This window comes from Phalaenopsis equestris, unplaced genomic scaffold (genome assembly GCF_001263595.1).
Source record: "Phalaenopsis equestris unplaced genomic scaffold, ASM126359v1 Scaffold000255, whole genome shotgun sequence".
In the NCBI taxonomy this organism is placed as follows: domain Eukaryota; kingdom Viridiplantae; phylum Streptophyta; class Magnoliopsida; order Asparagales; family Orchidaceae; genus Phalaenopsis; species Phalaenopsis equestris.
In genome coordinates this window covers 615426-641430 of record NW_018164697.1, presented here as the reverse complement: position 1 = coordinate 641430, position 26005 = coordinate 615426, and the positions used below count along the sequence as shown (strand labels likewise).

The following is a 26005-nucleotide window of genomic DNA, read 5'->3' as shown; positions in this document are numbered from 1 at the left end:
CACTTTTCATATCCTCATCTTCTTTTCCTTTGATCTAAGTCATTCCTCAACTACAAAAAAAATCTTCACGGTGGTATATTGCTACCAACATATTGAATACCTTCAAAAACTGCCTTTTTTCAAGTGTACATTCTTTCCCAAATTGAACTGAACTTTTTTATCGTTTTTCCTTGCACATCAATCCTAAGTATGACTCTAGAGTTAAGAGCCTTGTCATTTTCATTTTGGCTCTGTTCGCTTGGGCGGCTTCTAAAAAATGGAAGTCAAAGAGAATATCACGCTGTATATAATGAACTCTATTAAGTAAAATGAAATCCAACTAGATCTAATCCGAGAAGAATACAATTGTAATAAGCTAGTTTAGTTTAGAAAGATCTTGAAGCTGTTGTCAAAGCCTTGCGATCAGATCTCACTTACTTTAAATTACTTCTTCAACACTTGACATTCTCACAAGAAAAAAAATACAAAGGCTTTTCCATTTGACTTAACATTCAGATATATGAGTTCCTATTGCATTTTTTAAGTGTGCTGTGGAACACTCCCCCTCTTCAAATATCTTCTTCGAAGTCCAAGACATTTTACAAGTTTATAAAAGCCAGCCTTCCGTGATAAAATTTACATACATATCTCATTCTCATGCTTATTAAGTCTATCCTTGCTTTACCAATGATGTTTAAATGCTTTATCTTATGTAGAAGTGATTTTAGACATCGGTGAAAGCAGCATTAGCTTAATATTTTTGTGTGTTTTTTGGCTTTTATATTAGAGGGAAGCTCTTTTATTTCTTAGAATGATACCGGAACTAGTTGTTTCGGGGCGTTTACAACCCCCGCGTCATAGAATATATATTCTTTCTTGCATTTGTTGAATGCTGAGACTAAGCTATTGTTTATCGCATTTTTTTTTTAGGTTATGAGGAGCCTCATTGAAGTTGATGCACTTAAGCCAACAGAAGACATTTCATCTGTTAGTGAAGCACTTTACTCTCTTAATCATGTTTATGCATCTTAAGAAATAGTAATCTTAGTGGAGCATATATTATTTTTAGAGGCATTTACGGACATACCTCCTAATTCTTATGTATTTACCCATCTAACACCAACTTTACTTTTTTACATTTATATAACAATTTTTGATATCATATTAAAATTACCACCATTTTAACTTCTAAAATGTGAAATACACCTTTCGATGCTTAGGTAAGGTGGCATTTATATAAAATTGGAGTTTGGGTGTCAAATATGTAAATACATAAGAACTAAGTGGTATGAATGTAAACCTTCCTAATTCTTTTTTGTGTTTTAGGCCTTTCATGCATTGAACTTCTTTACCTGCAGGTGCAGAGATCCATACAGTTTTTCTTGGATAAAACATTTAGCCATTCATCCGATCAACAACAAAGTTTGGCTGCAATTAGTGAGGTTGGTAATCCAAATAAATATGTATGCTTTTTTTTTTTCTTTTTATTGAGACATTTTCTTACGAGATGTTTTTTAGGATTTTTTTGCAATAGCAGCAGATCAGCCTCTACGCTTACCTTCCACATTAACTTTTGTAATGAAGGCATTCTCAACTCTTGAAGGTAAACTTTTTGAAGATTTAGCTATGCTCTTCTTTGTTGTGCGCTATTATTTTGGAACGAATGCATGAGGCATAATTGAAATATTGATACTAGCACATTAATAGCTGAACCTTTTATCCGAACTTGTGAAAATTACTTTGTGAGGGGTAAGTTTTTTATTTAGTTAACCAATTTCGAACTAGGTAGTCAGATTTTCAGGGAAAAATTTAAGCAGTTGAAGTCAGTTTTTGTTTTTTGGGAAATTGACATACTTGGCACACTGTTCTTATGTATGTACATATCTCACAGCTAAACTTTCATATTTACATACATAGCACTTTGGTTCTTTAAATCTTTATGCATGGAAAGGTGTCTTTCATTTTTAAATAGTGATAATAGTGCTATTTTTTATGCGAAATATTAAAGATTTGAGTGCTATATTTGAAAATATGAAAGTTTAGGTGTGAAATATGTAAATACATAAGATTTGTATTCTATGTATTTTAATGCCCCTTGTTTTTTTTCTTATGAGATGTACAGCACTTTTCAGAGAGACAGCACATTATTCTTCTTGTAACCCCTCTTTCCAAAACTTCAAATTTCAATGTGTCGGTTCTGTTACATTTGATGCTATTGAATCAGTCCCTCAATTGAAAGTTGAATATTTGACTACTGATCCTTTGGGTTCTGTAAAGACTCTCTTGGTAAGTGTGCAGTATTTTTTTTAATTTATTTTGTAGCGTACAAGTAGTCTACTTGATGCTGGATACTTCAAAATTCTATATTGAGATGATAGCATGTCAAACGATAGACATCTAGCGCATGCAAATTAATGTCTAAATTGAAAGAGCGTGAAAAAAGGAAGATTTATGTACATATCACTTAATCGTAGAGCATCCAGAATAACTCTTAAAGTCTAATATCTCATCATAGATCTCCAAAATAAAAAATAAAACATGTATCGTATACTGCAAGAACACAAAACCACCACTACCTCCACACCAATCACAAAATCTATCGTTGTGAGAAACCACTTCAAAATCTCAGACCGAATATCGGGCAACAACGAACATCACAACACAACCGCCCAAATCTATCAACCGGATAGAGCACCAACAAGCCAGACAAATAAACTGAATATAACGTAGAGAGCCTAATAAAATCACAAAATCCAACATCAAAGCACGACCACCCAAATCCATCAATTGCATAGAGCACAAAGAACCTAAATCAATCAACTGGATATAGTACAGAGAATCCAAACCATCAACCGAATAAATCACAGAGAACCCAAGAAATTCCTAAAATTCAACATCGCAACACAACCACCTGAAAGCTATTAACTGATTAGAGCACATGGGACCCTAAACCATCAACCGAATATAACATAAAGAAATGAAATTAATCGCAAAATCAAAATGCCCGAGTAGATAATGGTAAAGAATACCGTGGGGTCGAAGAGCAAATGATCCAAACCGATTTGAAGAGCAGAGGGGTAGAGGGAGAAGAGAAGAAAGACAAACTCACCGAAACAACTAACAAGACCAACAAAACCAAATAGAATCAACTCTAGCCACCGGAGCCACAGATCAGAGAGGATCAAGTGAGGCGATGTTACCTTTAGGGCAAGAATCGTAAGAGAGGGGAGAGCTGCTCTCGAGGGTGAAGAGCAGGACACGAGAGCGAAGAGGGTGTAAGGTTGTAAAAGATTTGCTAAGAAACGAACTCGCGGTCCACGTTTAACATGATTTTTTTCCAAAAACACAGCCTCGCCACAAATACTAAACGGCTTCTACAGCATTTTACCACCACTTTGCAGCAAAAAAGCCACGCCAAACAGCCTCTAAACCTTCTCTCTATTGCTATGAAAAAACAGGAGATGAGATTCACTCTTTTGCTATCTGTGACCCATTAGAAGTAACAAGTGGAGGATTCTTGTTGGTTATCATGTGCTCATGCAATCCTCAAGAGTCAAAATTTTAGTATCTTGTGATAAGAATAGAACATAAATGATAATGTAGAAAATGTATAAAAGAGAAGAATTTTAAGGTAGAAAATGGGTATATTTGTTCGAATCATAGAGGTTAATATACAATCATCATCAGTAGACCTTCACTTTAGGGTTTTATAGTTTTTCATCAAATATCGTGTTCTATGAAATGCATTATTTACCATCATATTGTGCTAAAATAACTTGAGCGATGTAAAAGTACTAAAGAAATTTTTCTTATTGTTATATATTTGATTAACTTGGCTCTTCTGAATCATCAAATATTTCCACTCATCAACTTAATCGCGGCATAGTGATTGAGGCCTTGAGGGTATAAATTTTCACGGTGAGGCCGTCGGTTCAAATCACACATATTGTCGGACTCATCATTTCCGAGAAAAAAAGAAGTATGTGAATCTATTAATAATCCACATCACTCTACATCAATCCACGCCCTTTAGAATGACCAGTCCCCGAGTTATTTTCTGGTTTTTGTGAACAATACCTTTTAAGCAATTGTAAAATTCTTATCTTAAATATTTATGACAGCTATAGATGTGCTTTATGGTTGTAAAGAGATACAAGTCAATAAGACATTAGATCCATCTTAGAATGCCTTGTAGGTAGACTAAGGGGAGAACTGCTCATAGAAAAACTTTACCAAGTTGAATACAATCTTATATCTAATACAAAATTAGCTTAATGTACCAAACTAGAGATTGTGGATTTAAATTTGCTTGGGAAAAAGTGTGATTGGCATGTTTCTACTTTCAATTTGAACTCGAGAAGTTGTGCAATGTAACAAGACTATGTATATATATTTATATATAAATAAATTATGATGACCCATCCTCGAGTTATTTTTAAAGCCTAATTAAAAATCTTATAGTCATCACTCCCTTTCATTGACCATCTCACCCACCTGTTTGCACGACTTTACCTCACCGGTTCCTCAATATTTACTTTTCCCCCTTTTTTTTCACAGTTTTTAAAACCTATTCAATTCCTATTATTGAACTTCCTAGCTACAATGATCTTTGATCTCCCACGAGTGCTTAATAGAGGTGCAACGCGCTCATCACCGACAAATCTCTGATACAGCTCTTCTCTAACCCAATCTCTCTTTTCCCCCTTTATCTCTTACTCCCCTCTCATTCTCTCCATCTTTTCTTTTCACTCATTTTCTCTCTTTCTCATCCATGGCTCTTTTTGTCACACCCCAACTGAATTCCTCTGGCCAACGAGGTTTAACAGGGGAGGTTGATTAAGTCAAACCTAATTTCTACATCACTCATCCTAATCAGCTCTCGTTAAAATTGAGTGAGTGGAGATTTAATTATCCTAATTCGTCACCAAGAAAACTCTTACATTTTTACGGAAGCATGTATAAAGCATTTATTCAATATAATATTGAACTTCTAATAATACTTCAAATATGAAAACACACATGCTAAAATGCCCTTATTCACATTAGATATAATTGTTTTCTATGAATCCCCAAAAGCTATATTGATGGGCAAATCAACTAACTATTGATTGACCTGCTTTACTTATTTGAAAATCCCTATTTTCGTATATGGTGAGAGTCAAAAAGCAATGCTAAAATAAAATTCAAACATACAAGAACGAAGTAGCATGCATGCAGGTTGGTGAAAAACACTATGAAATACGATTATATATATATATATTGCGCCGCATACTCAGATCATTTGATCGGGCATCTGCTTGTTAGTTGTAAGTCCCCTCTAGTCAGGGGTTCGATTCCTCCCGATTGTAGGGTGTGGTATTTGAATTTTTAGGCGCATGAGGGATGTCCGGGGCTCATATAATAGCCTCCACCCATTCCTTTACGATATATATATATATATATATATATTGTAGAATTTTATATAAATATTTTTTATGATTCTCACGAGATGGAGAACATTGGGGACATAATTTTAAAAACAAAATTGACTTAACTTTTTGGTAATTCTGTGTATTATTCTCTAATCTTTTACTCTCTTCATGTATAAAAAAATCCGGAACAAAAAAGAAATAGAAAAAAAAATAGTAAAAAGATAGGTTAGAAAAAAGTAAAGCTAGAAAAATAAGAAGTGAGAGAAGCAAACATAAGAACAGAGATTTTAGAATATAAAACTAAAAGGAAATGCAAGGTGTCAGAAAGGAAAAAATAATTTATAGAAATGAGAAAAGAATTGTGCATCCATTTCACTATAATCTTATCGCTGTCATCAAATTTTTCAACGATTTTCTCTTACACAAAGTATAAATGTAAACAAATGTGTTATTAATATATGGCAAAAAATATATATATATTTGAATATAGGTAACTTTCGTAGCATGTCGGGGGGCTTGGTGAGGAACCTAAGCCATAAAAAATAGTACTCCTGTTTATCTTGTTGACAAAACATGGAAATGCTTTGTTGCAAAGTTTCATGTACACACCTCTTCTTGGCATGATGGGGATAGAAAACTTTGTGGTTGTTTCTTGCACTATCCATTATCTTTTTTCTTGTGTGGTGAGCAGGCTCATGATTCCCCGAGTGCCTTGTGCTAAGATGGCATTGGAATGCTATAGAAATTTAAATTGACAAGATCAAGGCTGAACAAAATTAAAATGATCCCTATGATCATTAATGCAGCATAAAATGGGCTAAATACAAATTTCAAAATGAAAAAAGAAAAATGGAAATGGCAGTGAATGCAAAATTGCAAATAGAGAATCATAATAGGGCAAGAATCAAGCACCAAATGAACTTACAAGGGACTTAGCAACTCACCTACGAGCATGGATAGACCGTTTGTACTGTACCAGGAACTTGTCTAAACACTTAGAACTCTTAAGAAGACAACCTATGAACTAACTTGGAGGTGAAAATGGATATAGGAGCCCTCTTTTTTGTAGGAGAAAAGAATGATTTCTTCTGGGACACGCTGAGATAAAATACATATCATATGTAATTTAAATCGTAATGCTTTAAAACATGCAATGGATTCCAATTCATAATATTTGCAATTGGATTTGCAACACAGAAATGCAAGCAGACAAAATATGATATTTCAAAACTCAAAATAAAATATTACATGCATCTTAATGCAACACATTTGTGCAAAAAATTAAATTTTGATAACTTCAAGTCTAGTACTACTCAAAAGTAATCAGTATGTTGCATGAATGTTTTTTTGACAGACGGCCCACATTTAGAGAAGAGTTGTAAGTAATGCTCTACATCAGAAACATTAAATTAACAGGATTTGGCTAAAAAATTATTTAAACCCTTGTTTTTAATATAATTATTAAAGTTGGTATCATCACAAACTGGGAACCAAACACTCAATTGCAAACTCGAGCAAGATTTTATCTTATGTTCACAAGGATTTCCAAGCGTTTCACACAAAAAAAACATAAAAAAAATGTCAAGGTTATCTTGCCTATAAGATACGATCCTGAATTCTAACATATAGGACTAATTCTCGGCATACATGGTAGAGTTATCAAGGTTTTAACATAGTAATTGTGAAATGAAATTAGATGATGATATCGGAGTTAACCCACACCATAATAGTAAAATTAAATATTATCATTGAAAGCAAATATATAGTTGCAACCAACACACTTCAAAGGAAGAATACAATACGACATCCAAAAATTTGAAATAGCAACTGCATGACACAAACACTCTAAGTATGGTAGATTTTTGGTTGTTGGTGATGATCGACGAGGGTTTGGAAGGTGGTGGGATGGTGGACGAGGTGGTTGACAAGTTGGACAGTAAGACAATGGATTTCTGGGTTTCAGACATCAATTATGCGACATTTATCGACGTGACATGACTGTCTGGGATGATGGCTACCAAGGGGAGGGCTGAAACAATGAGGAAAGTGGGTATGGAGGGCTATGACAGCAATAACAGCTAATGGGAAGGACTGGAACCGCGATGGTAGCGAGAATGGAGGGTTGAAACTATGATGCGGGATGTGGTGGACTGTCGGGCAGCGAAAGGAAGGCTGTCCTGGGTAGGGAGAATGAGGAAAAGGGCTGGGCAGTGAGAAAATTGCAGGAAAATAGCAAAGTGCTGCTTGCGGGGCGACTAGCGGCGAGAATAAAAGTGTGACTGTGAAGCGGGAGGGATGTGGATTAGTTGAGAAAGGATAAACACCACTTGGTGATCTAGATACAAGCCAAAGCACCTTGGATACAACCCCTAAACGAAAGTGGAGGCATTGATGGATGTCCCGATACAAAACACGAAAAACTAACTCTGAACCCTCACGAAAGCAAATATATAATAAGCGGATCACAAGAAGTGTCCCAAGAGGTTCAACTGAATCTTCAGAAGGAAGTAAACAGATCAATCATGTTCAGACAAACACGTAAGACACATGTTTTCGATTGTGAGAAGTGCCATATGCGGGTCGCGGTTGCGTCTGTCTGGTCATTGGATTCCCCACGGTAGTCTTACGGAGTTTGAGGAGCTTCAAACTCATTTTTTGAAGCTTTTGTTTGCATATTGACGGTGACAAAAGTGTTGTAACCTTCCGTGGCTGCAGAATCTTTGACTTTGGCCCTAGAAGTATCTAGATCTCACTGCCGATTGCACTCTCCCAAAACATTTGAGTTTTCCCCACTTGCAAACAAACATCCATATCGATCCTATTTTTTAGGGGTGCACTACAAAACTGAAGTTAGACTGCATGTGAGGTATATTTTCATGAATCCTCCTAAAGTAATCCCATGTTGATTCAACCTGATCTAAAGTGATGGCAGCCTTATATACCTGAGCGGTGATGACCATGGCGATAAACTATCAAACATGACATTTTGAAACTCTCAATGTAGTATCTGGCCTAGGACTGAAATTGACACTTGTCCCTCATCGGTCATCACTAAAACTGATTCTACAAACGCTTCTCTGCTAGCACGGGTACCCGTAAGACCTTAAACTTTACAGGCGTTAGGACTATGCGCTTGCCATTCTTGGTGATGAAGTAGGTGTTCCTAAACCCATCATGCTAAGTCCTACAGTCAAACTGCCACAGTCTCCCCAACAAAAGATTGTAGACATCTATGAGCACCACGTCGCACCATACTGGATCCTGCAGCTGGTTCCCAATCGAAAATTTCACGAGACCTGTAAATGCTAGCCTTATTCTCCTTCAACCACGTCAATGAATACGAGTGAAATGTCTTTAAGTTGTGAGACTCAATTTGTCTATCATCTGTGTAGACGTCACATTCTCGTTGATCTATCTATCTATAATGAGACTAGATACATTTTCTTTCAAAGCGCAACAGGTGCAGAATGTGTTGTGGTAAAGCCACTGTCGATCTCTCGCAGCATCAATATGTAAGACTCGTCGGACCATGAGCATCTGGTTGAACCTGTTCTTCATCAATATGTAAGACTCGTCGGACCATGAGCATCTCGTCCTCATCCGGTGGAAAGTGGTACTGTTGAACCTGTTCTACAGCTCTCTTTGTTGCTAACGTCCTCCACTGCACTATGCTTGGTGAATGACACAACCACGCTCATCGGGCAATTGGAAGTGATGTGTCCAAAACCATAGCTAGGCTATGTTGCCGATGACGCATTTCAAGCCTCTTAAGTAACTTATTGTCTTGTGCTCCTCTGTTTTCGTCAGATCAAATTTCAGCTTGAGCTGCATAAAATTCCCTGTGCACTTATCAACTTATAGGTCTCTCTCTTGTAGATAGTGGAGCCTCAAGAAAAGATCCCGACAGTAGTGTGGGGGTAGGTACTGTCATTGCAACTCTCTTCTCTTTTTTAATGTAGTAATCTTACTCCGTCGGTCTATTTCTCTCCCTTTTTAGATTCTCCCACCGCAACGAGGCGCTCTTCTTCAGCTTGATAGCAACTACTTTCACTTTTCGGTCATCCAAAAACTCTTTGTATTCATAGGTCCCCATTCACACTTGAGCCTCTGTATCCTCCAACAATCATTTCATCTTTGTATCCCAAACACTTCATTTTTGGCCTCTTCTAATACTACATCTAAAGTGTCGTGGTCTGTTTTCTTCTCAACTGGAATCATCCATACGAGAGTGATTCAAGTAGTCCTCCCTCTCTTCTCTTGGGATCTCGCTGCAGCGCTTGCCAGTGACCTCTCCATTGGTCATTTCCTTAATATTATCAAGTTTTCGTGGCACTCGGCTGAGTTGTTGCTGTTATTATTCCATGCTAAACTCTTGATCAAGTTCTAGCATTTGCCTTTGCGACGGTATGATTATGGTTTGAGGGTGGATAGTTGGAAAGAGGTGTGTAGGGGCGATGAACGGTTGGAAAGAAAATTTTTGGGTGGAGATAGGGTTAGGTATAGGTAGGGGTGACCTCTCCATGGGTACTTCCCTTGATGTCATCAAGTTGTCGTAGCACTCGCCGGAGTTGTCGTTGTAAGTATTCCATGGCAAACTCTTGATCAAGTTCTGGCAATTGCCTTTGTGGCGGTATGATTATGGTTTTGGGGTGGGTAGGTGGAAGGAGGTGTGTAGGGGTGATGTACGGTTGGGAAGAAAATTTTTTGGTGGAGATAGGCTTAGGTATAGGTGGGTGCTAGTAATCCTAGGATGAAATCAGGGTTAGGCTAGCTTTGATACAATGATACATGGGTTAAAACAAACCACAATAGAAAAAACAAATTATTACTGAAAGTAAATAAGCAATTACAATCAATACACTTCAAAGGAAAAATGTAACATGACACCCGAAAATCTAAAATAACAAACACAACACAAACACTCAAGCGAGGGTAGATCTCGGAGTGATGGTAGTCATCAGTGAGGGAGTGGAAGGTGGTGGGATGATGCAAGAGGTGGTTGGCATGCTGAAAATGATAAGGAAATTGTTTCATTGGTTCCGGACAACAAGTACGTTACAGATGGTGACGTGGTACGGCTTTCCGGGATGATGATTGCCAAGGGGGAGCGTTGGAACAACGACGATAGTGAGGATAAAGTACTGGAACATCGCTGGCAGTGAGTATGGAGGGCTGGAACAGCGGTGGAAGTAAATGGAACAGGCTGAAACAACGGTGGAAGTAAATGGGATGGCTGGAACAACAGAGAAAGTGAGAAGGATGGGTTGGATGGGTTGGAACGTCAATGACAACGGGAATGGAAGGCTGGAACAGTGATACAGGATGCGGTGGACTACGGGCAGCCAAAAGAAGGCTGTCCTGGATGAGAGTATTGAGGAAAAGGGCTGGAAATGAGGAACCTGCAGGAAAACTTGAGGTGTAAACGAGCTGAGCTTGAGATAAGTTCATAAAAATAATAATACTTATATAATCATTATGAGCCAGTAAAATGGTCATTTAAAAAACAACGAAAAGTAAGTTATGAAATTTGTCAGGAATGAATCCAAAGTTTTTACATAATAAATTGTATATTTTAAATTCTAAGCATCCATGTTTTGGCTTTGAAAATTTTTCTTAAGTTGGAATTATTGACTCCGGATGTTTTAGGGTGTAAGTTCCTTGATGCAAATCCACTTCACGGCCTCTTTACTTTTAGCTGCTAATGAAAACTTAAAATAAAAAATAATCAATTCAAATGATAAGTAGTTTTATATTAGACACATTTATTAGAAGTTCAGAACCAAGAATATTATAAAATGAGTAAAAAATATGTGCTTCATTGTTTTAGACTTGAATAAAATCAAGTACACAAGTAATCCATTAATGAAATTTTGATAACTACATAAATTTAAAAGTAAACACTCGCCAAAATAGTTGACTTTTATGATGATTCACTCCCGAAAAAGTTCCAAAGTCTTATATTTGATAGAGTACACTCCCAAAAGTAGAAGAAATTACACATCCAACATATAGAAAATCATGAATCAAAATTCACTATTTATAATTACAAATTACTATTATAAAACCATTGGGATGGAGGATTAATATCATAATAGAAAGGCTAAGTTTCCACAAATCATGATCTTTGTACCACAAGAGGATAGGAGGATCGCAATTTTCTGCTTATGGCTGCACACTTGTAACCATAATGAAAGCTATAAACAGAAATCACATGGGAATAGAAACTCGAAGTGGTAAGGCGAATAGTAACAAATCACACATATCAGTAATTTCTATATATTATAACTTAATAGAAATAAAATACTTTTTGCTGGAGTAGCTACACCAATTTTTTTTGGTATTGCATACTAATTCACTTCTTCACTGCATAAGTAAAGAGTTGTAGGAGCATTTTACAACAAAAAACATTTAAATGAATAGTGGAGAAGTGAAAATTTACAATCAGCTTGCCTTTTGGTAATTATTTGTAAATATGATCGTTGAGCAGTTAGCTGTGCTCTCTTTTCAATTTCTTGTTCAAGTGGTGCTGTGGGTTAGTAAATTTACATTCAAAATAATCGTGTCTCTAGCTTTCCAAGCATTTTTAAGAACAAAATCAGAATTTGGTTTTTTCAATTTTCACAATTTTTTTTCCTGTTTTTTTCTTTTTTATAGTTTTCTGTTGCCTTTAACTGGCTAAGTATTCTGGCATTGCCTCCTTGTTCCTTTCAAATGACTCGAGCTTTTGTGAGTTTCTTCCAGGTTTTCTGATATATAGAAATCATTACCTTCTATGATTATAACTTAGTTTATCAGATAAACTGTTCAAGTAAGGTGATGACTAGTTTGCTTCTCATTTAGATTGTAATAGAATGGCATGTTGTAAAAAGATCAGAGTAAAAGTACAGTAATAAATTCAGACAACTAGGTTATTCAGGTGTCACAAATTTAGCATAGAAAAAGGAAACCCGAGTGCACTTTCCACAAATTCAAAAATAGAAGAAACTTTGACCCTTAGTGTGAGCTTCAAAGAACAGTAATTTTGTTCTTCTTATTTGTTTTGATTTTGCTAACTATTTGATCTCCTTTCAATATCTATATGGCCTCTGTAAATTAAATCCTTCATTTGCAATAACTTTTTTGCAGCGCATCTAAGTTAACCTTTCATCTGGTTTCAAAAAACTACATTTCAGGTGTCGTATATATGCTAGATCCAGAAATTTCATTTGTCAGAGTTGCAGCGCCTTATGCAAGAGTATGTCTTGATGTGTACAAGTGGATTATTTCTAGTTTAATTTGATTTTAAACTAAACCTGTCACTAGTAGTTGGATTTTTTTCTTTTCTATCTGAAATGCAATCATTATTATTAGCTTATTCAAATTATTTGGGGCTAACTTTAGGAATTCACTTCCATTCATTCCTCGTTTTTCCAAGACAATAAATCTGTTTATTTTTTCCCTATGCTTAACCTGCATGTCTTCTCTTACAACTTCTAGCAGTGTTGCTTCTTTTCTACCCCTAGTCTGTTTTGATTCTTGTATGTTATTTCAATTTCTGTTATTGGCACAATTTCTTACATCTATGATGTATCCCTCTATTATTTTAGTTTATTTTCAATAGTGTATCTCTCATACTTGTTGCTTACACCATTTCTTTAAAAGAATTTTTCTATCTTTGATAATTTAATAACAGACCCATCTTAAAATTTCTCATTTTGCTTTCCGAAATATGATTTCCATTAACCTTTTATTTTGAGCACTTAAGTCCATATAAAATAGTTTATCTATTTGTAGTTTAATGAAATCCAGCTATATACTCATTCTTTTAAACACACCCACGGTGACTAACGTTTGAGTAGCTTGACTTTGAAGATATGTTCTGTTGTGGGTAAATAAACATGTTTATTATTCAGTAGGAGGACCTCTTATTTATAATAGGTGAATCAAATATAATATTTAATGGCAATGCTTTTTGTAAATATGAAATTTTAGGTGTGAGAAATGTAAACACATGCAATTAAAATGACATCACAGATAGCTGAAGATAGGATATAATTAATAAGTTGCATGCAATCGAAATGACATCACCCTATGGAGCATTGACAATGCTATTTGTTTCATTGAGAAGGTAGGGGCATGAAATATGATGAATGATCTATTGCTAGCATAGAATGTGCTAAATGTAGATTGGATAACTTTCATTATTAATACGAAAAATTTATTTATTACAAAAAAATAAAATTTATTTTCTGATAGAATGTTTGGTGCATATATAAAAAAAGGAAGCTTTAATTTTAGCAAATACTCTTATGTATATTGAGATTGATCATCCACAAAGATAATGAAGTACTTAAACCCAAAGTGGACAAAAATAGGATGACTAGTCCCATAAATATCGAGATGAACCAACCCAAATGAGATACTACTATGACATAATATGAAGGATGTAAAATACACTAAATGATGCTTTAGCTTTGTCGCAAACATTTCAAACTTGGTTATAGTGCAGGAGATAATAAGAAAATTTTAAAGTTTTTATGATGGAGGATGGCCCAAATGGCAATGCCATTTAATATAGAGCAATTCTTGAAGAAAAAGCCAAAGAGATCTCATTCTTCAAGTAGTAAACTCAACTAGCTTTAGCACCTCTCAATCATCTTCTTTATATTAAGATCTTAAAAAACACAATGAGGGTAATTCTTTAGAGTAGGAGCATAGCCTTTTATGAACATAGATAATGGAGAACCATCAACAACAATGATAGTGGTAGAGCAAACCTGACAAAAGGAGTATAATTGTCGGTTCTTCATCATATGTGAAGAAATTCTAGAATCTAAAATTCAGGGCACACTTGAAGCATCCATTGGTAGAATATAAGTAGTAAATGCCATGGGATGCATGAATTGAAATAGGTGATCATAATTCACCTAAGACTGATCTATATTGTTTGATTCTGGTGCCAATTTTGGTGCCAGCTTGACGTAATTCTAAATCAATGCCTTGCACTTCTTTAACAAACTTAGATTCTAAGAAAGATAATTGATTTCACGTAATAAATTGTCAACACAGTCTTGTCTATTTGAGCATTGCCTTTTATGATAGACTCCCCTCTAAGTCATGAAAGGGTATTTTGAGGGAAGGGGAAGGTATGCAGAGGATTACACAAACTATGAGATATAGTAGTATAGGTAAAAAGAATTCAAAGAAGAAAAGATAAGTCCTCTTCCTTCCTCTTTAATACTTGATACTTCAATTCTTTATGAGTGAAGCAAATTTTCCAATCTCAATCAATAATCCAAGAGTACTTTTATTTCTTTTCTAAAGTTTTAAATCATCTGTTGGTCTTTTAAGTCAAATCCCTTCTCTGTTAGCTCACATGTCTGAGATCCATCGTTATCAAAGTGCTAAGCTCTTTTTAATACTAGAATATGTTGATGATAAAGAGCAACTACAAAAAGTTAAACCATTTTTAATTCTATGTTACTAGAACTAAGGAGAACAAAGTGACATCATCGTGTTAGCATGAGGAGAAAATCAAGTGATTTGCCTATAACTTGTTATAACAGATAACTGTAATGATGGTGATACTTTTTCAAACAATTGTGATGGTGAATATAGAACTAATTCTTGAAGATCAACCACAAATGAATGTGTCGTTTCTTCGAAGATGCAAGGTTGGAAGATTCATTGATATGCAACATGATGATTTCAATGTAGAGGATATGGATCTTGCACGCTCATTCATAGGACATCATCAACCATTTACAGTGGATGCCAAATGGTGTTCAATGAAGAGGATGTGGATTTTCCACCCTCATTCACAGGACAATATCAACCATTCATGGTGGAGGCCAAAATCAACATCATTGCTTATATTCGATCTACTAACCAAAAGGCTAAATGCATGTTCTTGATCGATTTGAGGCCTATTTCTATCTCTATATGTATTCTTTTTCACGAACATATCTCATATGCATGTCTCGTACTTATCTATCATGCCTTGCATTAGTAGAATTCTTATCTTCTGGGTGAAACCGGGGGCAATTCAAGAAATAATGAAAGGAACTATACCTCATACCGGTATCGTGAAGGATGATGGCAGATATGACACAGATTGCATGAGTGATAAGGTCAATATGCAAAAAAAAATCATGAAGTTTTGGAAGCAAGCCTTGATGATGGATATGTTTTTTTGCTAGGTTGCTTTGATATGGATACAGGGACACGAACATGATACGACACAAAGACAAGACACATACTTTTGAAAATATAGAATGGGGACACGCCTTTGACACGAAATTATAATATATATTTTTATATTTTATTTAATTTTTTTAAAATTAAGAATAGTATACAGTAATCACATAAATTGATAAACATGAAGTGAATAAAAATGATCGAAACATTATAAAGATGAAAATAATAAGATATTTAAGAATAAAAAATATAATTGATTCTCATATTTTTCATAAATCAAGAAAAGGCAAATAAATAGTAAAAAAGTTATAAAAAAATATTTACCATAATAAAGATTCAAAATTTTACAAAATTTCAAGAAATATGATCAGGAATTTTTTATTATAGAAGTCTTTATATTATTTTTTTTATTTATAAGAATCTTTCAATGTCCCCCCCCCCCATTTGCATCTTATTTAATAGTTTATATCCACTTGCTTTCAATTAATTTATTCCCTTATGAACATTTTTTTACTTCCCACATTTTATTTTTCTTGGGCTCATTTCTTCAACCGTGTCCTGTTTCTATTCTTCATTTTGAAGTGCTTTCTGGGTAGGTCTTGGAATTTTGATATTATTCATCTCAACGGGTAATACTTTATTAGAGGAAATGTTGGAAAGGAAATTGTAGTTGGCTATTGAATATTGGGTGTATTCTCGGGTCATTTTTCTTTGTGAGTAATTGGATGGGCGATGCCATGAAGTATTTGAATTTCAGAGGTAAAGTTCAAATCATCACAAAGTAAATAAGAGGTTTGGTAGTTGGATGTTGTGATATGAGCCTTCTGTTTGGGGTTGCAATGACATCTAGCTCGGATCAAGAGGGATCGAGCATAATTGAGAGAATTGATAGGTTGTTTGGGCAGGATATGGGCTTAGAAGGTGGTTTATTATAGTTTTGGGCAAAGGGTTGAGATTGAATCAAGGATTGGGATGTTGTATTCATGGTGTTGGGATGCTAGTGAAGGACAAATAGGTCATGGGGATGAGAGGGGTTTGGAGCATTCACACTAGGAAGAGAGGATTAATGATGACCCTATTTTAATACCATATTGAGGGAAAATATGTTTTTAAATAAAGGCCTCTTTTTTTTCTTATGTTAAACAACTACATCGATTAGAGGGCCTCTTATAATAGGAAATTTATGGGGATGTCCAAAGATATAGTAAAATAAATATGGCCCTAACTATAAATAGGAAACCTTTCTAAATTAATATGCTAATGCTACCATCCTCATTGATGCCACATTCTTTTGTAGCAGTTCCAAAGTAGTTAAATTTGTTGCACTGAGTTGCCATTCGATCTCTATAATTTTTTGGTAAAAATTATCATTTTTGCATCTATTAATCATGTTTATGATGGTTGGTGTCATTGTTTCCTCGTCTTTGTTCATTATCTCTTAGAAGTTTTCTACCTTTTTTTTTTAAATCTCATTTACTTTAGAGTTAGATTATTTAATAAGTATTCTGTCATTTGCAAATAACACACCATGTTTATTTCCTTGAATAACTTCTGCAAGCATTTTCATGCCAAAGCATAAAGTTTCTTAATCTTGAGCATTGTTGTAGCCAAGATGGATTAAAAGATATCTCATCACTCCCATAATTATTTTTAATTTTATCCGTGACTCAGATATCTTTAAAAACACTGTTTTAATTTTATCCGTGACTCAGATATCTTTAAAAATACTGTTGTAGGCTTGTAGCCCTTTGTTGCGTCATTTTTTCCTTACATGCTTGCTAAATCAATTGACATGCTACTTAACGATCTGCTTTTTCAAAATTAAAAAAAAATGTTTAAATCCTCCATTGATTTCTATATTTTCTATTAACTGAAAAAACACAAAAGTATCCTTCAAATAGATATTTTTTGCTGAAGCAAAGTGATACTTCAATGCCAACGTAATTTTTATTTGTCTTCTTTTCTTGCCCTCTGCTATAACTCCAGCTTGTTCTTAAGTTCAACTTTCATACAAAATACATGTTTTGACCTAAAATATGATGCTCATTATTATTTTTATTTTCCCTGGAACTTCAGGAATTACTGAACACCCAACAAAGGCAAAAAACTGGAGCAGAGGTTGCTAATGATATAAGAAGACTAGCTGATGAAGTATGCCCTAATAGTTTTTTTACCTATTTTTATGATGTATATACATACTAGCTTTGAGAGTTTTTTATATTATTATTAAAATTGCTCTTTCTTTGAGTTTGGAAACTTCTGTAGGTTTCATCATTGGTAGGTTTTGTTTTTCACCCACTAATACCATATTCATCTGGATTAACTGTTTATTATTTTAGATTAAGCATGTTGTTCTTTTAATTACTTTCCTTTTCAGGAATTCTCTGTTTTGATGATGCTTGAAGTGTTTTTCAATTTTTTTTTTGCAAGGTATCTTTTTTTTTGAAAGATTTACATACATACCACTCAATTTCTATGTATTTATATATCTAACACCCAAATTTAAATTTTTACATTATACAACCTTACCTATGTACAAAAAGGTGCATTTCACTTCTTAAAAGTTAAACTTGTAGTATTTTTTGTGATATGAATGATTTGAGTGGAACTTGTAGTATTTTTTGTGATATAAAGGTAAAAAGTAAAATTTAGGTGTTAGATATGTAATACATAGGAATTGTATGGTATGTAAATGCCTCTTTTTTTTATTTCCTCTAGGGAGCCAACGGCAGAAATTATGGAGTATGAACCATTCATTGATTCTATGCGTTTGCTAATTATTATCATTGAACTTAAACCATATTGGTTATCAGTCATTACTCAACAAAAGCCATCTTATGTTGATTCATATTTTACATGTTCAAAACGTATAATGCACGCAGTGTTCTGATCAAACTATCAAATATCAATATAAGTTGAGTCTTTGTTTATATGTTATAGTTAATGCTGAAACTTGGTTCTTCTTTCATTTATTTTCGTTGAGCATTTCCAACTAGTTATGAATTAATATTAGAAGATTGAGGAAACTTGGTTCTATTAAAACATGGCTGGACAATAATGACACTGCAAATATGGGGACAAAAGGGGTTTATCTACAAGCTTAAATAATTGAAAAGAAAGTTGAAAACAAGGTAGAAAAAATAATCTGGTTTGAAGTATTAGAATGCAGAAGAGTTAGCATCAGATAATGAATTTGTCTCTCTTTTTGTGCTATGTTTATGAGTAGAAGGAATTGAAGTTGATCGCAAAATGATACATCATTGCTTTACTATCCAGAAATAAAATGGAACCAAAAGAATTCTGGGCTCCGAAAATTACGACCGCTCCCCAAGAACTCTCTGCATTTTATTTAATTTGTTTTGAGAGAGTTTTGTAGGGTTGAATTTTCAGAAGACAGATTGTATTGTAGATTAGACACTACCCAGAGATTTCACCCTCATTTTGCAAGGACTTTTTGATCTGGGGTTCGAGGCTTCCCATAGGCGCAAAGCCCTATGGTTAATTACCCCTCCTGATAACGAGAGAACACTTTCGATTAAGGAGTCACTAAGAATTGAGTATTAAGCATATAATAATAGCAGACATGGGATTCTAAGTTGTAAACTCGTCACTTGAAGCTTAAAGAGGATGATGGGTGAATGAAGACGAAATCCGATCAAGATCCACTAGTTCTGTCATTTCGAGTCGTCGTGGTCCCTGATAGTCAGAGAAGGTAGTCAACCCAACCTGACTGAAGGATTCTTGCCAGAAGACATGGGTTGCATCGTCCGAGAAATCCTTGTAGATCTGGGGTAGATTCTTGTCTAAGGGGACAAATTTAAGTCGAGTTTAATTAACATAAGGTTTTATGTCAATCTATTGTATCTTTATGATTCACAACTCAAGTAGAAAGTCATTGGGGAATATACTGGTTGCCCTAATCGTAATATAATGATGTCTTTTGGCGGCAACCTCCCGGTCAGAGGGCTCTCGTCATAACCACTATTTTGTGGTGTCATTTGGCAACAAAACCACACAGACAAAAGACTCGGGTCGCGTACTTACTGATGTACAATTATTTTGATTGTGAATATATGGATACACTTAGTACGGCATTAGCTTTTTGTGAGCTGAAGTAAGTCAGGAATTTATAACCTTCGACAAATTGTTGTGAATAATGGATGTCATTTGCTTTAAGCTTTAAGTGTTATATTTTAACTTGAACATTTTGATTGATTACTTTGAAAATCTTGATTTAAAAGATTAACTCCTCTGGTTGAAATATTCGATCAACACGGTCACATCGGGAAATTAAAACTAAAAGCTTTTAATTTGTGCATTTAAGTTTGTCAGTTTAGCTCGGTGATTAGGACTTGTAAATTTTTATTTCAGGTTTTGAACATTTTTTAGGGCTTATTAGACTCGTCAACTCCAGTCCTTACGAGGAGGTTCGGACTAGTGAGAGAGACTTACAACCCCGCCCTATAGACAAGGCTGCCCAATTAAATATTCCCAAACCTATTATTTGATCATTCAATATACTTGTTGGAGCACATGCGGGTGTTTAATTATGTATTTAAATAGCTTAAAGAGTTTTATAAGCTTTAAAAACTTGCATAAATTTTATGCCATAAATTTATTATGGACTTTATATCAGGAGATACAAGATTTTGAAAATATGTGTAATTGACTTCTTATATAAACTCCCTGCTCAAGAGTATCTCAAGTGGTACTCATCCAAGTCTTAAAAGTGAACTCATATTTCAAGATGTATCATTTGACTTCGGAGATAACTACAAAATTTTCATAAATTTTGAAATCATTCGGAGCTTTAAATATTTCAAAGAAGTATATGATTTTAGGCTTTAAAAAATGACCATCTTCGTAAATCCGTCATAATTTAAAATTTAAGTGATATTTATATTTTTGCATTTAACTTAAATTTATGCATTCATATTTGAGTCAATTTGTCAGCCACCTAAGCCTAATCAAGCTTTAGCCCCAATTTGTAGAATTTGATATTTAATTTAGGGTCTGTTTGGGGCAGCTGCAGCTGCTCTGCCCCAAGAAGCTGTTGCTGGGAAGCTAGCTACTTGTTTATTATAACTGTGGGAAAAAATGATCATTCTACCCCTATTTTTATAAACTGCTTAAAACAGAACTGTGACAACCACATATTTGATACTTCAGAAGCAGAACAAAAGTTTAGATACACAACTCACTTAAGAGTGAGTATCGAATGTGCTAAGTCAAAAGAAAAAAAAAGAAAATTATAAGAAAAATAATAATGATATTATTTTTAACATGAAATTTTCCTCTAATGATGTTTTTAATTCGCGATCACTTTCGACAGTGGAATAATTTACACACCACAAACTCCAATAGCGCAAAAGGTGTACCTTGTTGTGCTATGAGGTATAGAAAACATTATTTTTTGTTATTGACATATATGATCCCAATCAAACATAGTCAAACCTGCAAAAATCAACATATCGAACAAAAATCACAAAAACAGCTTCACTAAAATTTCATGTTTTTGGGTGTCGCGTGTTATATTTTTCTTTTCAAGTGTGTTGGTTGTAGCCGCCCATTTGCTTTTAGTAATAATATTTGTTTTTTCTATTGTGATTTGGGTTAACTTTGATATCAATGATGCTTCTCTTTCTCAAGGATGATAATTTTATATTTTAACATAGTTTATATAGATTCATTGGCATGTTATGTGTTTTCATGTGATCATACTCGAAAAAACTAACAACAGCAAGGATGTTGTATGTATCCCCTAATCAAGTGGTTATCTTATTACAATGGTATCGTAATATTACGATTTATATCTAAGCTCGAATGTTTCCCAATGGCTAAGCTTATAAGTTGTAAGCCATAAAGCACACTCAATAGGGCATGAATCCCTCAATTAGCAAAGCTTAGCTTAAAACTGGTCACTTTGACATGCTCTCACCTCAGTTTTGCAAGATCTTCTTCTTTGATAAAACTTACGATTGCTAAAAACAATTTTCTTTTGGGTCAAAGTGAATCGACTATCTTTGTTGAATACCAATGGTGATAGCAAATAAAATTATTTTTGCGTTAACAAATTGCAATATCATGGTTTGGTTTACCTATATTTTTGCTTGAGTTAGTAGTGATTGAGAGAGAGAGGTAATTAACTATAAGGCTTGTGCTTATAGTTAATTTTGAATCAGATCGCAAGGTCATCATTATATTGTGAAATCTCTTGAGAATTATTTTATTTGATGTCCAATCCTAAAAAATGGCATGAGGTGTATATATAATTTTTAAAAAGAATTTCCCCCAATATTTTCATAACCAAAGCTCATATTTGATTTTGCAAGGGTGCGTCTAAAATTGTATATGTATATTAACGATTCCCTTTTTTTTTTTTTTTTTTGGGTGTAATTACAGGCTAGGGATCACACAATTTCAATGCCATATAGAATCCAGAAAATAGAAGACTTCGTGAAGCAGCTGGAGTCGGGAGATTTGAAACTTAGAGTTCGAGTGCTCGAGGTATTTTCGCAGACCGAATTTTGTATTTAAAATAAATATGGTGCCTGTGAATTTGTGATTGAAATGATTAAATATAATGCGTGGTCAAAAGATAATATTTTTTTTAAATTTGTTGATATGGCATATTGGTGCTAAATGCGCATCTTATCTCACTCACACAGGCATATATATATATATATATATCTCTATATATATATATATATATATATATATAACACCTAAATTTCAATTTTTATATATATGCCACCATATCTATGCATGAAAGATGTATTTCTCTTTTTAAAAATTAAGTTAGTGGCATTTTTTTATGTGATATGGTATAAATGTAAAAAAGCAAAATTTGGGTGTTAAGGAATGTAAATACATAGGAATTATGTAGTATGTATGCATGCATGATTGTTTGTATATTAGGTAAACTAATCTTTCAATTTTCCATATCATCATGTTCGGCTTGAGATGGATGCTTTCTACTCTATGCTCTTGCTTCTCTGCAAGTTCCGTTAAAAAAACCAATCTGTACAACTCCAAGTGTCTGAAATGTAACTTTTTTCTGCCGACTCCTATGTGAACCGATTCTGTTACGATGTTATAATTTTGAAATATTTACATACATAAGACTCAATTCTTATGTATTTACATATCTAACACCTAAACTTCAGTTTTTACATATATTCCACCAACCTATGCATGACACCTTGTCGTGCATAGGTAAACATCAATTATTACTGTTAACTATTAAAACATCTTCTACTAAAGATCTAACTATTTTTAGCTTTCTTTACTAGTTGCAAGTTTTGTTTGCAATTTGTTTCTTTTTTTACAATCACTACGCTGACCAATAACTTGCTGCATATAATAAGTCTGAACGAGCTGCACGGAAAGCCGCTATACTTCAGATGGGCTCTATTCATGCAGTTTTGGGAGGAGCTCTATTTAATGTTGGAGTTTATTTAAGCAGCCAAGTAAATCAGACTGCTGCAAATATAGCTTTCATTGGTGCTGGTAAGTTACTGGAAACTATCCTTCATTTAAACTCTGTTCAAATTGATTTATTGTGCTTTTAGAAACTCATTGAAATTTTTTGCAATCGATGATCAAAGGAGTACAATACTTTTTTTTCTAGGGAAAAAAAAACATCATTGGTATCTTGAAGATGACCACTTTCAATATCTTCTAGGAAGATTTACATGTATATGCCATTTAATCCTATGTATTTACATATGTAACACCCAAAGCTCATTTTTTACATATACATTTGTTAGCTTACTTATGCATAAAAAGGTTCATTTCACTTTTTAGAAGTTAAAATAATGGTATTTCTTTTGTGATATGAAAGATTTGGGTGGTATAAATGTAAAAAGTAATGTTTAGGTGTTAGATATGTAAATACATAGGAATTGGGTGGTATGTATGTCAATGCCCCTTTCTTTTATAAGTTGTCAGTAAAATATAACTTCTCGTGTGCTAGAAGAGACTAAGAATTTTTTCTTTAAACTTCTTCATGTCAATGCCCCCTATCTTTTATAGTTCCTCGAAAGATTTCAAGACCAGCTACTTTCAAACCCAATCAAACTCTCTTTTGCGGAAAGCTGGTTCCCAATTCTTATGTATTTACATATCTAACGCCTGAACTTGGATTTTTTTTATTTATAACATCCAAATCTTTCATATCACATAAAAAATACCACTATTTTAACTTTCAAATTGTAACATACACATTTTCATGCATAGTTAAGGTTGCATATATGTAAAAACTGAATTTGAAATGTAAGATATGTAAATAGATAATTTTATAGCACTTTGCTATCATAAACATATGCATGAAAGGTGTGTTTCACTTAAAAAAAAAGTTAATAATGGTGATGTTTTATATGTGATATTCATGTAAATCTGAAAGATAGTTGTTAGAAGATATTTCATATAGATGAATTGTGTGGTGTTTATGTAAATGCCTCTATTTTCTCTGCTTCCTAACATCTAGGAATACCCACTGAAATTCATGAGATTAAATTCCCTGATTAATTTCATTGATTTGTCATTGTCTAGCTATGTATGCTATGAGGGCGATGCATTTTGTTTAGTACCAGCTTTAACAAATCATTATTATTATTATTATTACCTACTACTACTATTACCTACTACTACTACTACTACTACTACTACTATCTAATACTACTATATTACTACTATTATTATTACTTCTACTACTACCAGTACTACTATTATTAATACCACCACTACTACTATTAATATTATTATTACTACTGCTACTACTATTACTATTATTCTATGATTACTACCACTACTATTACTACTACTACCTAATAATACTACTAGTACTACCTACTACTACTATTACTAGTGCTAGTACTATTACTTTTATTACTACTGTTATTACTATTACTACTACAACTATTACTATTACTACTACTATTACTACCTACTAATACTACTAGTACTACCTACTACTACCACTACTATTACTAGTGCTATTACTATTACTACTACTATTACTAATATTATTACTACTATTACTACTATAACTACTATTGCTACTATTACTATTACTATTACTACTACTACTACTACTATTACTATTACTACTATTACTACTACTACTATTACTATTAGTACTATTATTATTACTACTATTACTATTACTAGTAGTACTACTACTATTACTACTACTATTACTATTAGTACTATTATTATTACTACTAATAATAATACTATTAGTACTATTACTATTACTACTATTACTACTATTACTACTATCACTATTACTACTAGTATTATTATTACTACTACTACTACTAGACTCAACACTTGTATCAGATTTCCATTTTTGAAGGTGCATTGAACTTTGAATTGAACTTTGATTTTGATTTTGATTTTGATTTTTTTTTTCTAGCCAAACAGAATTTATACTTTTGAGCTAATTTGAATATGGGACGTTTACATATATACCAAGCAATTGTCATGAAAAAGCTGGACTTCGTAGATATGGAAGCTTGGGCATTAATGCATGTTTGTAAATGCTGAAATATTATAAAAGTATAAATTTGCAATTTTATATTTTTTCTACTACTACTACTATTACTACTACAACTATTACTACCTACAACTATTACTAGTGCTATGACTATTAGTACTACTATTACTACTATTACTATTACTACTATTACTACTATTATTACTACTATTACTACTACTACTACTATTACTAGTACTACTACTACTATACTACTACAACTATTACTATTACTACTACTACTATTACTAGTACTACTACTACTATACTACTACAACTATTACTATTACTACTACTACTATTACTAGTACTACTACTACTATTACTACTACTACTATTACTATTATTATTATTACTACTACTATTACTACTATTACTACTACCACTATTATTATTACTATTACTACTAGTATTATTACTATTACTACTACTACTACAACTATTACCTATTACTAGTGCTATTACTATTAGTACTACTATTACTACTACTACTATTACTACTATTATTACTACTATTACTACTACTATTACTAGTACTACTACTACTATTACTACTACAACTATTACTATTACTACTACTACTATTACTAGTACTACTACTACTATTACTACAATTATTATTACTACTACTCTTACTATTAGTACTATTATTATTACTACTACTACTATTACTATTACTATTACTACTACTACTAGTATTATTATTACTACTACTACTATTACTACTATTATTACTACTATTACTACTACTATTACTAGTACTACTACTACTACTATTACTACTACAACTATTACTATTACTACTACTACTATTACTAGTACTACTACTACTATTACTACTACAATTATTACTATTACTACTACTCCTCTTACTATTAGTACTATTATTATTACTACTACT

The 26005-nt window shown here is 33.4% G+C and overlaps 1 protein-coding gene across 1 annotated transcript in view; it reads left to right on the top strand.

Annotated features, from left to right (window-relative positions):
* LOC110024395 (uncharacterized protein sll1770-like) overlaps positions 1 to 26005 on the top strand; it is a 78289-nt gene that overhangs the window by 50859 nt on the left and 1425 nt on the right. Inside the window, exons 11-17 of the mRNA XM_020724327.1 lie at positions 910 to 966; positions 1338 to 1421; positions 1498 to 1582; positions 12563 to 12624; positions 17643 to 17717; positions 21969 to 22073; positions 22934 to 23075. Of these exons, the coding sequence (XP_020579986.1) occupies positions 910 to 966; positions 1338 to 1421; positions 1498 to 1582; positions 12563 to 12624; positions 17643 to 17717; positions 21969 to 22073; positions 22934 to 23075 (610 nt within the window). The remainder of the gene's footprint in view (positions 1 to 909; positions 967 to 1337; positions 1422 to 1497; positions 1583 to 12562; positions 12625 to 17642; positions 17718 to 21968; positions 22074 to 22933; positions 23076 to 26005) is intronic.